Here is a 15,461-nt window from a genome sequence, read left to right on the forward strand (position 1 = left end):
CACGGAGATGCCTCCCTCCCACCTCCTCCCCCCCGCAGGACCGCGCCACCCTTCCCCAGTGGCCTTCAGGGTAATGACACCCCCGACTGGCCTCTGTGACAGTATTTATTCCTGGTGGCGTTGCTGTATTTTGTAGGAAAGTGCCGTTTCCTTCGCCAAGGAGCTCTGGGGTCACCGCTGCCTGTCCCGGCCTGGCCGGCGGGCTGGTCCCGCTCCTCGTCCTCTGCCTAACACCGCCAACACCTCCCCGGAGGCGGGAGGGGCCCCGGCTGAAGAAACACCAAAAAGTCCCCAAATTTTTTCAATTGCGGGAGCTCCCGAAGTTCACCGAGAGGCAGGCGCCAGCGGGAGACGGTGAGGCGCTGCCCTTCCCCTTCCCCCTCGCAACCTTTCCCGCGGCGGCAGGGAAACTTCGGTTTACAAAGAGCAGAAACTTTGATTTCCAGCCCTCTCCCGGCGCCGACATGCAGCTCAAGCGTCCCCTTCCCTCCCGCCCGCCCCCAGCCCCTCGTCCCCCCGCGCCGCCCACCCCTCACGACATGGCGACGCCCCCCCGCCCCCCGCCCCCACAGCGAGCGAGGCGGGCAGCGGCCCGGCGACCCTCCTCCGCCCCTCGCCCGTCCCCTGCACTCACCGCGGCGGCTGAAGGGACGGAGGCGAGGGGAGGAGCGGGGCGGCGGCCGGCCCACGGGTGCTTCCCCCCACCCCCGGGAAGGAGCTCCCGCCCCACACACTGTCTCTCCTTCCCGGCGGGAGGCGGCTCCTCCCCACGCAGGCATGGCCGAAGCCCTCCTTCTCCTTCGCCAACACCCGCCCATCGCTCCCCATACTGGCGTGAAGGAAGGCCTCCTTCTCCTTCACCAACACTGCCTTTCCCCTCCCCACGCTGGCATGGCAGAAGGCCACTCTGAGAGAGGGGCCGGTGGTCTTGCCTCGGCAGAGGAAGAGGCTTTTCCCCAGCCCTCAGGAGCTCCCGCCATTTTCCTCAACAGGAGGTATCAAGTATCTCCTGTCAACTCCCTCCAAGGAGGCTGTCAGGGCATTATTTTCCATTTTCTTCTTGCAACAGTAAAATACCTATTTAATCGTTCAAAAGCCCTAGTGAGGGCAAAGCAAAATAAGTGGTGCTGGTGTGAAGGAGCATGTTCATGCACAGTTTTGCCCTCCATTCTGAAATTACAGCCATTAAAAACACACATAGCCCATGGAAGTTCCAGTGATGTTTCCACATCGCCAGCTTTCGCTAAGTGATGCCGCTATTTCTTGAAGCATGCATTGAACAGACAGGAGAAAGGTTTGGTAATCACCGTTTTATTTACTCAGTTTCAGCCTAGACAGTGCTAATACAGAAAGTACCGTGTTTTACTGCAGTCACCGTGCCCGACTCTGGAAACAGGCATATGACATCAGGATAGCACCTACATATCCCTGGAAAAAGTTTACAGAAAAAAAATATGCAGAAAAGACACTGTAAGTCTGTTACTTTGTCATTTGTTTATCTAAGCAGTCACACAGTGACACCGATTGTATCTTATGCCCCTCTGTACATCAAGAGAAAAAAAAATACACCATACAGAAGATAAGCCAAAGTTCAGTTGTTTGACATCTTCCAGGTTGTGAATTTCCCCTTGTCCCCCACAGACTAACTACAGGGGTTGCCAAATACCATAAAGATAAGTACTCTAAACCTTACAAGAGCTTCCAGTTTTGCATGAGATTGTCAAAGGGAAAAAAAAAAGAAAGAAAAAAAAAAAAACACGAACAAAAAAAAAAAAGAGAGACCAAGTCTGTTCATCTGGGGTTTAAGAGACAAACAAAACCATGAAACAAATGCACTAGGACTCACAGGAGACTTTCTGATTTCACGGGACGTGAGACCAAGGCCTAGATAAGCAGCCAGCCAGTCAAAAAGGTCATTTAAAAAACTTGGGATTATCTAACTAAAACAAATTCTTTAAAAAAAAAAAATATCTGTTGGTTATATAACCAGTTCACCTATGACGATTACTAGACACAGAAAGGAGTAGGCCATAAGATCCTTTGCTGAATGTTGTCCTTAGGCCTGGATTGCCTTTTGGACTAACACTTAAAAACATGGAGACAGAAGAGTAATACTTTTTAAACTTTCTCTGTTAACTATAAAAACAGAAATAGGAGCTTCATAGTTTTAGATAGGTTAGCCTTTAAACCATTAAACAGCAGAGGAAAAAGTTTAGTGTTGCTTTAGGGTTTTGAGTCTACTTTGCATCAAAAAATAAATCTTTGAAATTCTTACTAATTGTGTATGCAACATTTAAAAACAAAGGGCCTGGTCCTGCAGCCCTTATTCCTCAGAAGGCAACAGATGCCAATAACCATCAAGATGGCCTTTTTCCTTTAAAAAGGTCAGTACATAGGACATGAAGCACAAGTTTGCATGCAGCACTGCATGACAATTAAAGAAAGATAATTTCTAAATCTGCAAAAACTTCAGTATGTACTCAAGCTATACATACAAAATGAAGAAGTTACCAACGTCAGTGTCTCTTCAGACTACAAATTATGTCTGATGGCTTACTGTAGATGCACAGCAAACTCATCTTTTCTTGATAAATAAAGAAACTGATGATCAGCACGGTGAGGAGAGGTATCTAAATCAAGGGGAATGGCCAAACAAGTGCAGAGGTATTCTATGCAGATTTTATTTTCTTTGCTTTAATAGCAGCTTCAATCTCTTCCATTATTGGCACTGGTCCTGCATAGTTATTAGTTTCAATAGCTTCTAATTTCTTCTGATAGTCAGTTGGCAAGCCATTCTGTTCTGCACCCATGCATATAACCTAAAATCCAAAGGTGAAAAAGAGCCGTCAATAATAGGGTTAGGAAGGACAGACCTCTCCAAACATTTACTCGTACAGGAAGAACCACTTAAGTTAACAAGAGAATTTATCCCAAATAATGCCATTTGTACTTAAAGATAGCCAAAGGCTTCTAGAAGACCGCTGAAGACCTTAATAGCATCAACAAAATTACTCTGAAAAGGCTTGTAACTACCAAGGCATACCCTTAAGATTCTGAAATGCTACTAACATGCACAAGACTGCACAATTAAGCTGTTACTCAGTTATTCCGTTCTTTCACCCAGGGAGGAAAAGAACTCCTTTTTATGCCTTTAGCCAGCCTTAGTATCGCATCTCAATGAGAAGCGGCATACGTTATTGAAGTTATTTTTAAAATTAAACTGTTCAAATCTAAAGCACAACAGCATGGTTGTAGTAGGCAGGTTATAGAGTAACAGAAGCAGATACTTAGCCTAGTGAAAAAGCACGGATTCCTTAGAGTTTTCCTACTGCAGCTTTCCTTCTACATACGAAATAAACTTAAGTATTCGTGCAAGAGAAAATAAGTGACAGTGAGAGGAAACGAGGAGGCTGTAGGAGCCAAGGCTTGAAAGAGACACCAGCAAGTTCCAGTTAAAAAACCAGGCAGATTTAAAAAGGTGACACTACTGTAAATACTCTTTCATGCAATCAACAGTCAGGAAATTCAAGGATGAGGTGTCTAGAAGGGATGAAATTTGCCACAAAAGGTACACAACAATAGATGGATGTAGATCACTGTGTGCAGATGCACTCACCTGTACTAAATTTTTAGCTCTCCTGCCTGGTTAAGTTAAACAAATAAAAGCTGGGTGCAGGGGGGCAGAAGAAGAGAACTAACAACTGACCCTGACAACAGCAGGAGGGAATGTTTAACTAAAGTTGCCAATATTGGAAGTCTGCTCTTACAGCATACTAGCGAGAGCTGACACGCAGCAGCAGACTACGTATTAATTGCTTGAAAAGTGCTAAAGATGTGTCTTGACAGGAGGTGGGAAGACAGGGAAGAGGTTTGTGAAGTAGCAGAGCCTGCTTTCTAAGCAAGGTTTCTCTCAGAAGTCTTGCAGCAGCTGGCCGTAGCTATGCTCCTGGAAGCTGACTCATAGGAGCGAGCTCCTCAGTTAAGAGAAGGCTGCACACTTGGAATTTAACAACCTCAAGCCCCGCTTCTTTGCTTTCGGTAGGGAAAAAAAAAAAAAAAAAAAAAGTCAACATGTTACAGTGATGTCTATCTGCAATTGCTAATGGCTGCACAATTCCAGACATGCAGTCATGCCACCCGAGGCTAGGCCCGCATCAGATCCCACAAGCTAAGCAGGTCAGGCCTGCTGCGTGACTGGATCATGCGTCTCTACAGAGTCCGCGTGTTGCAGAACGGTGTTGAAACACCTCTGCTTCACCAGCCAGCCATCAAGTGGGAAGCCTGCAGTGCCGTGCAGCGCCGCTGGAAGTCCTGTGATATACTGGTGATGCATCTGATAAAAGGAGGCGGGTGGACTCCTGTATTAAATGACATTAAGATACTTCATAAGAAAATAGGGATAATCCATGTCCTTGAGCCTACAAGCCAGGTGCTGTGTTCTCCCCACAGAAGCTTCCCTCTGTCGTTTTAGTGGAATACATTAATTTTTCAGACAGAGAATTGCTGCATACAGGTAAACAATATCCTTCAGAAATCCTTGTGTCAGTCATGACTAATTCACAAGTTAAACAGAGGCTTCATGTAAGGCATAACTAGGCCAAAAAATAAAACTGATTTAGTAGGCCTTTAAGAGCTAGCAATCTTCTGCGAGCATCATTACACTATTACATCGCAGAAGGATTAAGTTATATCTTTAAATTAGAGTTACTCATGCCTTCTATCCACTCTAAATAAAGTACTTATTAAATAGGATAGAAGTACTGCATTATATATTTCTGTGTATTCTCTCCAAAATTATAGTGCAACACCTACCTTTTTATATTGAGGAGAAGGGGGACCACAGACATAGTCCTTCATCTGGTAGCTTCGACAGGTCAGAACCTTTCCTGCTTGAGTGTGGACATTAACTTCTATTGGGCCATAAATGCCATCTTCAACTCCCTCTTGCCTGTAAAGGAACATACATTCCTTTCATGCCAAATAACTGATGCATCTTTTAAACAAACTGCAATTAAACATATGCATTTATTAGAACTCCAGGCAGGACGCTAGTCTGCATTATTAACAGACTTAAAGAAAAGCACATAAAGAAAAACATATTCCAGTACTTCTTGTGCAAAGTTGTTTCATATAAAAAAAAAAAAGTTTCTGAAGAAGCAGCAGCATTCATTTTCATCATTTCAGCTCTATAAAAAAGATGACTAGTGGTTAACTTGCGAAGTTGGAGGGGGAATACTCCTTGTGAATGAATTACTGTGCAAGTCTGGTAATCTACAAGAGAAACACAAGATTATCAGAATTAATGAGCCAGGCACATATCGTTCATTACCTTCCACTCAGATAATGAAACAATTGTAAAGTTTTATCTTGCCCATTGTGTTGTGTTTGAACAAGGGGAAATACACACATCTCCTTTGATGCACATTCCAATGAATAATCCAAGACACCCTTTAATTCGTGCAAGACACGTACAGCGACAATGAGCTAGATCAGGGCAAACCCCATTTTGTTAATTTTTTGTTATCAAAATCACGCTGGTTTAGGAAAACAAAACTCAACTCAAAACCAAGGCTACTTGTTGTCTTTGACCATTAGCATTCAGCCACCAATAAAAGTTTGAAGAAACAGTAAGAAATAAACGAGAAGCTTAAGCAATACAAGACAGGCTTTGTAGCACAATTAACTTCAGATGTGCTTTAGATATGAGTGATAACACGGGTTTTAACACAGCTCATCAAAACATCATTTTGACAACCTATCTTTCTTACAAAGACTACCATTTCAAGTTACTTAACATATATAACATGGGACATGTAATGTGAGTAACTAGGTTAAGTGCAAGTAGAGACTGGAAGCTAACTGCAGACTCAAGGCCAACAGACTGCAAAGTCAGTCACATGGGTGTGTGAGAACAAGAAAAATGTTACAGTTAAGTAACATCCACTGCTAGGACATATGAGGATTTAGTCATGATTTAGTCTGTACCGTATAGATTTGTGAAATACAGAGGACAAAAAAAAAATTATCTGACCACAAACCAGCACCAAAATGCATTTGAAGGCAAAAAGTTCAGCAATCTAAGCAAAAGATGCCCCTCCCATATTTGTTTTCTATATATTACATTGTTTTACTAGTACTTCAACTAACTATATGCAGCATCAATTACACATTCCCTCCTCTGCTTCTGGATAACAAAGCACAGACTTCTTTATCCTGATTGGAAGGAAAAACAATGAGGGGGGTGGGGCACATAGTGATTTTTTTTTTTTTTTCTTGATACATAGACATTCCAGGAAATAACTTGGTTGAAATCTTACAAATACATCTGCTTGCACAGAGCCAAAGAATCCCAAGACCTTCAGCAGGAACACATGCAAACTCATTTGAGTTGGTCAGGAGAAATCCTTACAAGAACACTATCAACTGTCACTATAAAAGCCCAGAAGACATCCTATTTCCTTCCATTTCCAGTTCACCTTCATGGCATCAACGAGGCAGCTGGGAAAAAGCAATCTTTAAGACTCATGTCCATCCTGCCGTTTTTGGTGATGTTTTAGCACTCAAGTCTCTAGCATCTTAGCCAGCATTAAAGTTTATCCCCTGTCAAACAGATGCCAGGGACCTCCAATTCTATGGTATACAAATAACACTTCTAGAAGTCAAAATACAAAATACTGTCCCCATTGTGGGGGGAAACACAGTGCTACTATCAAAGCAGATGCTGTCAGACAGGATCTTTATACTTGTGAAGATTATGCTTTAGGAAAGCACGGCAAATCAGGAGATTTCAGAAAAGGTCAGCAGAAAGGGGGGCAGGAGGTTAAGTGTCTAAGCAACAGAGGAGGAACTTGGGAAACTATAGAGTAGGGACACGTGAAGCTCACCCCAACCAGAAGCATACCAGCTAGATGCCCTCCCACTTGGGACTAACACTCCCAACCAGGATATGAGAGTGCTGAGAGCGCCCATTCCCTTGATGTGCTAAAAGACCTTGGGCAACCGTTTCTGTTGTATTTCAGGTTCACCGTAGGCAATGAAAAGCAAGTAAGACCTTCCAAGTTTCATGGCCAAGGTTATAAGGACACATCTACCCAGCACAGCGCAGTCATAACCAAAATTGCAACAGTACCAGCGGCAGAAGAACTGTATTAATTTAATGCTTTCAATGGTTTTAATATGCTGCGCTTCCTTAGCCTCACTAACCCAGATTTCTACTGGAATTGACAGTGAGGAACGGCTCTGAACAAACGATCTTTGTGTACCAGGAGCACCATGCTGTGCAGGCACATCACAAGAGCTGCAATAAGCACATGACACCAGCCAAAGTTTTGGAGATTAAGTTCTAAGTCCTGCTGTAGATCCTGCAACAAGTTATGCTACTCCTTGATCTGTTTATCCAGGCGGTCCTCCAGACTTCAGCCTGGGAACAACTTGCTCAGGTTGCCTTAAACTTATCTTAATTATCAGGCACAGGCAGAAGGTTCTTCGCCGTGCACTGCAATGGTGCAGGCAGCCTCTCCCATTCAAAGGGAGAAACAAAACCGCCCCAGTTCTCTGCTTGAATCTACCTCAAGTTCACAAAAGTGTGAATCCTTAGAACACATGCAAAATAACGTCCTCAAAAGGTCCCTTTGCCTGTATTAAAGATCTTGTCCTCTTCTGCAAAGTCTTGTCCTCATCCCTTCCTTTTCCACTGCAATTGGAGTCTACAGATGTACAGAGACAGAAATTGATGTCAGTCTCAAAGGAAACTCTCCCTAAAGCAATGGGAAAAGTGCCACAGGACAAATACAGAGTTTACAGTCATTTAAGGGACAGGACATTGTGCGGACAGGGGTTAGAAAAAAAAAGGAGCCCGACCAATGTATCAGCTCCAAATCAAGCTCCACACCTTGTTAAAACACCCCTAAGTAGCTTTAACTTGAAAACAAAGCCATTTAATCACAAATATGTTAGAAGTCAATACACGTACTGTGAAGTGAAATTCACATATTAAAATCCAAAGCATCTTCTTGTTTCCAACACCAAAGTTTCCACACAGCTCTTTACCAAAAATTAACTACTACTTTTCAATTGCTCTCTAAAGTAGTAGAAGACAGCAAAAGTTAAGTCACCTACTTATCCAGTGAACTTAAATTGCTAGCGTTCATTTTCCACACTATTCCCCATACTTCGTCTCCAGGGCTCTGAACAATGGTAGCTGTACCTCCATGCCAGACAGAACTTGTCCTGCCTTGATGATGGCCAAACTCGAGCTTAAAATCCTGCAAATGAAACCAATGCACAGAATCAATTTCCACTTAAGATAAGGGCTGTTGGCTATTCTTGACATGAAAGGGGCAGCTAAAGGAGAGTCTACAAGTAGTGGAGTCATAGGAGGAGGAACAGACAGGTGGGATCTGATGCAGCTCCCATCTTATGAGGGGCTGAGGCAGCCTCTTCCACCTCTCCATGAGAAACAGGAGCCTTGGGACAAAGGGAAGAGAGGTCTGACAGAAGGCACTGTTGGTAAAAGTCTTGGTCTGTGGATCAATGTCCAAACCTCTTAGTAAGCTGGCCTAAACATTAGCTAACAATTTCTAGTGGTGAGAAGAAAGTGGAGGTAGCTCTTCTTCTAGAGTAGCACAGGTACCCAATTCTGCAGTAAATACAGCAGTGCTGAAGAAATGTCAGCTGGACTTTTGTCCAAGTTGGCAGTGACGGGATTGCTCATGTGTTTCTCTCTGGACAACATGCAGGTTCCCCAGCTGAGACGTGCCTTTGGGACAACACCATGAAGGAGGGAACTGGCTACTACCTTCTTGTTCCTCAAAAGACATGCCTACCTGGTACCCATTCCTTTGCAGATTTTGGTGCTGCTCAGACTTAAATGCTACCAAGCAGGGTCCACGAAAATAGTAAGGGTAAAGAAGCCGCCAAGATGGTGAGCTTTGGGTCTTGTCCTCATGCACTAACAGAATTGCCCAATTATAAAATACCATCCTGTGTATTTTCCAGTGTTCTGTGCCATCTCATCACTCAACTGGAACATTCTTGGGTATTTTTGAGTCAAGGCATATGCCTCCTTGAGTGAGCTTATTCAGGATTTTGCAAGTTGAAACATTTTTTTTAGAAATCAAATCTCTCTTTTTCTTATAAGTAGTTTCAACTATTACTTTATAGGCAAAAGAGCATAATGGGTTCTTGCATTTTTCCAGGGTAATTTCCCGTCTGATTCCATACACAGTTTCCTCTCCTACTTGTTAGCCAATTTGTGGATCCTTCCCTAGCAGCAAAGAAGGGAGAGGAAAAAAAAAAAACCCACCCACCAACTTTAAGGAAAACTACCTGCTTAATCACAACAACAAAATCTATCATAGGCAAAAAGGATTAAGAACAGCAAAAAAAAAACAAACAAAACCCCAACCTATACAACCCCACAGCTTTGTTTATTTCTCATGATCACCCTCTTCAAGCTATTAGATAATTTTGATTTTAAATACATGCATGTACATATTAATACTCATTTTTTGAGACACGTTACCCTCTTGTAAATGTCCTAACAGATATGGGGGAAAGGTCACAGAATTTGAGCAGCTGGAGGCTTACACACAGAAGTACAGCACTGATCAGAACACTAATTGAATTATTTTGTATGAGCGTGTAAGCAATAATCAGCAGCCTGTCAAAGCCATACTGTTTACTCCAACAATAGAATCATCTTCCTTACCCATAAAATGTCCCCCATTAAACTACTTTCACAAGAAAAAAAGTTTACTTAAGACACACTAATCATCAACCATTCAAAAAGCTGCTCCAAAATGGCTTTGTAATGTTCGGGTCACCGGATTACCACGGGAGGAGGTCTCTGGACTGGACTGGACCCTGCAGACCCTCAAGCCCACGTAATTGGCACACAAATAAACAGTCCAGTCAAGCCGCAGCCTGAAGTTACAGATGTGGACAAGCATTTGCAGGGCAGCCCCAAGCAAATACCTTCACAGAGCTAAGTACCCTAGTTTAAAAAAAAAAAAAAAGCGCCAATTTTTTATTTTATTCCTCCAGTTATATTTCCTTGGACCTGACCCCTACTGAATACCTGCGGGGAGGTGTATAAAACTGTCAGGTACCGCACAAAAAGGGCAACAGAAACCGTACATTCTATATGCTATTTCTGTGTACTATTTCTATAGCACAGTTAACTCCGGTTCTGGAAGCAGCAATCCCTGTGTTACGCCACGCGGGCAACTGCAGCAGGCACTGCAAGGAAAAGGGAAGAAAGACACCAGATACCGTCTTGGGTCAAGAGCCTGGTCTTTGGCCCGTCTTCTAAGTACCAGTGTAATACCCCTTCTGCGCTTATTACACATCCCATTTCTTACAGCCTTTGACTGAAGATTAACAAAGCTTTAAAAAATAAAAACAGAGGCAAGTGAATTTAATAATCTAGTTTAGCATCCAAAGTACTCTGTTTACAAGCTATTTTTTCTTTTTTTTTTTTTTTTTTTTTTTTAGCCAACGTGGTAGTACCATAGAGCAATTAACAGAAACCAGGTCCAACCTTTGTGTGCTCCCAAGCATTGGTGATTTTTCCAGCCTGAAGCAAGGGAGGGAAGCCACCCGGCGTTAGCAGGAAGCACAGCAATCGGTTGAAGGCCGGATAGAAAATCTGGTGCCTGACTTTCAGCTAACCTGCAGCCTGGCAAGAGGCGTTTATTGTGTAACCTGAAAAACTACCCCAAACTCAAACAGAGAGCTGAAGCACAGGGCTTGCTTTTAGCCACAGGTAAGCGCATGACACACTACTGCTTTCCTCCTCACCTCTGAGGTCTGATCCTGCAAGGTGATGGACTCTTGGCAGGTTCAGCCTCTCAGCAGTTACCTGTAAGCACCTCATGCTTTACAGAAGTGGGCATCACTTGCCAGGCTGATTGACCCAAGAGACACCAAATATCTGACTATAGGGAGCCTATTAATTATAAGGTTTCGGAACTTCTTCATACACTCTATATCGTTTCCTGCCGGTTACCCCAGGAGAACCCTCAAGTTGTCCTTAAGTGCTATCAATCAATGCTCTGCTCCTCCAAGGATCCTTCCAGCTGTACACATCTGTACATCAGCAGCTTAATGACCACAAGCTCGTATTTCCAAGCCTCCATTAAAGCAAAGTTGACACGCTAACATTTAATAACCACAGAGAGGGGAGAACCGCCGGGGGCTGAGGAAGGCGTCACCACAGTTGTGCAGTGCTGGGTGACAGCCCGCATCCCACCCGACCTGCAGCAGGGGGAAGGCTCCTCGCTTGTAACCAGCATGAAATAAGGAGTTTTGGTTTATTTTTTTTTTTTTTTTAAACAAAACATCCTTTTAAAGCTGCCAGGAACTCGTCCCATGAATCCAACTGGGCACCCACTACTCACGTTTTCAGGTCCGTAACCCTACGCGTGGGGTCTTGCCTGGTGGCCGCTCAGACTTGATCAACCCCAGTGAGATAAAACCCACAAGGACGGGAATAACGCAAACGCTTCTTTGGCTGCGGGCAGCCCCGGCGGCGGGCCCGGAGCGTCACGCCGTGACGTCACCAGTGACGGACACCCCCCCCTTCCCCACCTAAACCCTGCTACCGGCAGAGGGGACCGGCCGCCCTGCAGCGCCGGACCCCACGTAGCAGAGCCGGGCCCACGCGTGGCTCCACCAGGGCAAGCGGACTTCCCCCACTCCCCGCCCGCGGCACCGCCACCCCCCCGCACCTGCAGCCGTGCCAGGGCGCAGAGCGATGCCGAGGGGTTGCGCAGCAGCAGCCGCTCCCGCAGCAGGTTGCTGCCGTACGCGTAGTACAGGAACCAGCCGTCGCCGCCACCGCACAGCTCCATCGGCCCCGTCCCGCTCCCGCCGGCGTCTGCCTGGGCGGGGCCTCCCACCGACTTCCGCATGCAGCGGCGCGGTGACGTAGCAGCGGCGGGGAACGCCTTCCGGACACGTCACGCCGCCACCTTGCAGGGGAGTGACGTAAGGAAGGTTGATTTCTCTCGCCTCCCTAGGCGGGAGGAGAGAAGCAGCCTGCCCCGGGGCCCTGCGCCCTCGGCACTGCAGGAGGCTGCGCTGGGCTGGATAGGGAGCGGGAGCGATGCGCGCCACCAAGGGCCACGGAGATGAGAGGACGGGAGCACCTCTCCTATGGAGACAGGCTGAGAGAGTCGGGGTTGTTCAGCCTGCAGAAGGGAAGGCTCCAGGGAGACCTTATAGCGGCCTTCCAGTACCTAAAGGGGGCCTACAGGAAAAGTGGGGAGGGACTCTTTATCAGGGGGTGTAGCAATAACACGAGGGGTGACGGTTTTAAAGTGAAAGAGGGGAGATTTAGATTAGATATCAGGAGGAAATTCTTTCCTGTGAGGGTGGTGAGGCACTGGAACAGGTTGCCCAGGGAAGCTGTGGCTGCCCCATCCCTGGAAGTGTCCAAGGCCAGGCTGGATGGGGCTTTGAGCAGCCTGGTCTAGTGGGAGGTGTCCCTGCCCATGGCAGGGGGGTTGGAACTAGATGATCTTTAAGGTCCCTTCCACCCTGAACCATTCTATGATATATGTAAAATACAGCAAAACAGCCAAGTAAGGCTGTAATTAACAATAGCATAACAATGCTGAGGGACCATTCGTTAATGCTGTTACAGTAGCGGAGGCAGCTCATGCAGGATTCAGCGTGGGATCCCTGGCAGAGCGGCACCTGGTCTCTGGGCACATGGAGAATATGGAGGGGAAAGCAGCAAGCGGGAGAGCTGACCCAGCTCCTTCCTTTAGCGATGTGTGCAGCACCCCATTTGAATCCCTGCTTTAGTTTTCCCAGCATAGGTGTGGGCAAACTCAGATTCATCATAAAGCACATGAAGTGATAAATGTGGTTCTGATCCTTCATGACCAACAGTTTTCTATTTTTAGAGGGCTGGTTGTTGTTTTTTTTTCTTATGTAGGAATAAATATTTTAGGGCGAGAGGGAACCATTGTGTTCACTTGTTACAGAGGTTGTAGCATTATACAGCAGGACTTCCTCAGTCTTACACCTTATGACAACAAGTAGCTGAATGTATCTTTTGAAAATCTGCTTGTGGTGTATGCTTTTAGTCGGCTTTCCCTAAGGAAATGCAAACTCCACAAGGAGAAGCATATATCTCTCCTCTTCCAGCATCTTCTGGACTGTTGGCTAGTTTCAACCAGAGGGGACAGAGAGCAAGAGCTTTGAACTAAGTTTCAAGATAACAGGCAGAGATGGCTTTGAGACAGTGGGGAACCCACGGGAGAGGATTCCAGAGGGCCCCTGGCTTTTGACTAAAGCTCACAGATTTGTGTGCCCCAAAATCAGCCGGCCCCAGGGACTAGGCCTGCCAGAGGGCAGGTTTTCCAGGCATTGTTGCATGCTCAACTGCCCGTTTGGGTTTGCTGTGAGGTGTCCCTTGTGAGTTGAGCTTGACATTTCTTTCTAAACAGAAAAAGTCTTATGTAGGGATTGGAATGAAGCAAGTAGCAATTGTTACTTTTTCAATCTCAAAACTTCTAAAAAAAATCCTCAACCAGCCTTTCATAACATGTTTTACATTATTGAAACTTCGGACACTCTGTACAGAAAATGCCGTTTTTTCTCAACACTCGGAGTTTCAACAATGATTTTGATAATTTTTCATTCAAAAAATGTGTATTTTGAAGAACGAGAAACTCTTAAACTTGTGTCCTTTTTCATGCTATTCAAATTGACACTTAATGTTTACAAAGTCAGATGATTGACAAATGAGGAGACTGACTCCCTGACCTCATAGCTGGGTTTGTGCATGTGAAAGCTGTTGTTAGTAAAATTACAGGTAAACTTATGGGACGAGACATAATTTAAAACACTGCCGCTTGCAAATCAAAGTATTTAATCACTCAAAAAGTCACTTTCAAACTAAAATGTTTTGAGGTTTCCATTTTTTATAGACTGTACTGAATACCAAGCCTGTTCTACGACCAAGGAGTAGTGGCCAGTATTTTCAGCAGTGTGGTTTTGGTGTGTGGGGTGTAAGTTGTTTTTGCCTGTTCTAGATAGAGCATAATGCTAATTCAAATGCTATTGAAGTAAAACTTAAATTTATGGTGTTTAGGTTAATTTTTAATTGAACTGAGTCAATCACTTTGCACTTCTGAAGCCCATTTCTTCCCCAGCACAGCCCCCGGCAATTTAGAAACAGCACATTGAGCCTCTCAACTATTCATAAGGGTAATGGATGTGAGAGTTGAATTGGAAGAGTCAGCGCTGATGTCACGGGTCAGTGTCACAGTAAGCTTTGGCTTTAAACTATCTGGAAAATACAAGCCTCTATTCCCAACAGCTTTTATTAAGCCTTTTTTGTATTAAAGCCTTAATTAAAACCATAATTGATAAAGTACCCAAATGCGCACTGCGTGCTCTGAGCCACTGGGCAGTGAGATGGCCAATGTCCGCTGCAGAGCACCTAGTAGCTCATAGAAATGAGGCCTCCTGAGTCTGCAGAGCACGCAAAGCATACTTTAAAGAGGGAATGTTAACACTGAATCCTACTGTCAGAAAAACTAGGTTTTCATTGCTAATCCAAAAATGCAAAGGCCAGCGTTGGGGCTCATTAGGAAATCAGCCTCTGAATAGTCTGCAGCTTCTCACCGTAGCACTGTGAAGTGGCACGGCTTAGATTGCTCTCTGTTTTCATACTTTCAGGCCTGAGATGGAAGAAAAATACATCTGCCGTGAGACAGAAAAGGGACAGAAAGCCCCGAGCAGGCTTGCTGAGGCATGCTGCGGTATGACCCTTGGAGAGGCCCCAGCCTGGATCTCCCTGGTGCCGTCAGCAGCAGCATGGCCAGTCTGATGGTGAGGCAGCACAGAAGAGAAGTGAATCTGGTTTGTAAGGAAAGTTTTACAAGCCTTTCAACTGATGTACGTGCAAATGATGGCTAAATGGCTGTAATGTGCATAGGGAAATATTTGGGCATTTTGGGCAGACCTTGCTTTGAAACCAACTTTCCAGTTGAAAAAATAGGGTGGAAGGTGGGAGGACCTTTCCTGTAGCAATTTTAGTAGAAACCTCCAGGGCTTTGGTGGTACTATTAGATTTCACTCTTCTGCTGGTTCATGATCTTTTCAGGTGACAATTAACTTTCCTAGAGAGGAGAGTGTTAAGTGAAACCCTGTTTTTTTGGAAGTTAAATCAGTCCTGAAGTTGCAGGCTATCTCCAGAGCTGCTGGCATGAGACCTGTGTTAACCTCTTTGAAGCCCCAAACAATTTGGAGCCATTGTCTCCCCTTGGATGTAACTACAAAACCTGCGCAGAGTGAGCAGTCAGGAGTACTCCTCCTGTTTGGGAGCTTCCCAAACATGGGGAAAAGCTCTGGATATGCGCAGCATTTGTGCATTGTCAGTGGAGGAGATCAACAGGGTTATTTATGCAGAGAAAATAGGAGTTTGTTTCCATCAGGTTTTTATC

The 15,461-nt window shown here is 45.1% G+C and overlaps 3 protein-coding genes across 6 annotated transcripts in view; 1 reads left to right on the top strand and 2 right to left on the bottom strand.

Moving 5' to 3' along the window:
• Positions 1-749, bottom strand: part of NOD1 (nucleotide binding oligomerization domain containing 1) — a 30,693-nt gene extending 29,944 nt beyond the window's left edge. Inside the window, exon 1 of the mRNA XM_054190651.1 lies at positions 635-749. The gene's annotated coding sequence lies outside the window, so the exon portion shown is untranslated. The remainder of the gene's footprint in view (positions 1-634) is intronic.
• Positions 152-15,461, top strand: part of ENTPD3 (ectonucleoside triphosphate diphosphohydrolase 3) — a 62,779-nt gene continuing 47,469 nt past the window's right edge. Inside the window, exons 1-3 of one of the 3 annotated variants that reach the window (XM_054190654.1) lie at positions 152-354; positions 10,495-10,765; positions 14,695-14,847. The gene's annotated coding sequence lies outside the window, so the exon portion shown is untranslated. Of the gene's footprint in view, positions 355-10,494; positions 10,766-11,341; positions 11,408-14,694; positions 14,848-15,461 lie in introns of those variants that run through there. The other 2 variants (XM_054190655.1, XM_054190656.1) reach the window with 2 other exon arrangements.
• On the bottom strand, positions 1,296-11,927 carry GGCT (gamma-glutamylcyclotransferase). 2 transcript variants are annotated; one of them, XM_054190659.1, is made up of 4 exons: positions 11,730-11,927; positions 8,119-8,264; positions 4,813-4,948; positions 1,296-2,819 (listed from the first exon to the last, which is right to left on the bottom strand). In XM_054190659.1, exons 1-4 carry the CDS (start codon positions 11,910-11,912, stop codon positions 2,670-2,672), a joined length of 615 nt encoding a protein of 204 aa, XP_054046634.1. In that variant the 5' UTR covers positions 11,913-11,927; the 3' UTR covers positions 1,296-2,669. The 2 variants fall into 2 exon arrangements, with proteins under 2 accessions (XP_054046634.1, XP_054046635.1); XM_054190660.1 differs by lacking the exon at positions 1,296-2,819 and adding an exon at positions 2,826-4,358.

Source organism: Rissa tridactyla, chromosome 2 (assembly GCF_028500815.1).
Source record: "Rissa tridactyla isolate bRisTri1 chromosome 2, bRisTri1.patW.cur.20221130, whole genome shotgun sequence".
Classification (NCBI taxonomy): domain Eukaryota; kingdom Metazoa; phylum Chordata; class Aves; order Charadriiformes; family Laridae; genus Rissa; species Rissa tridactyla.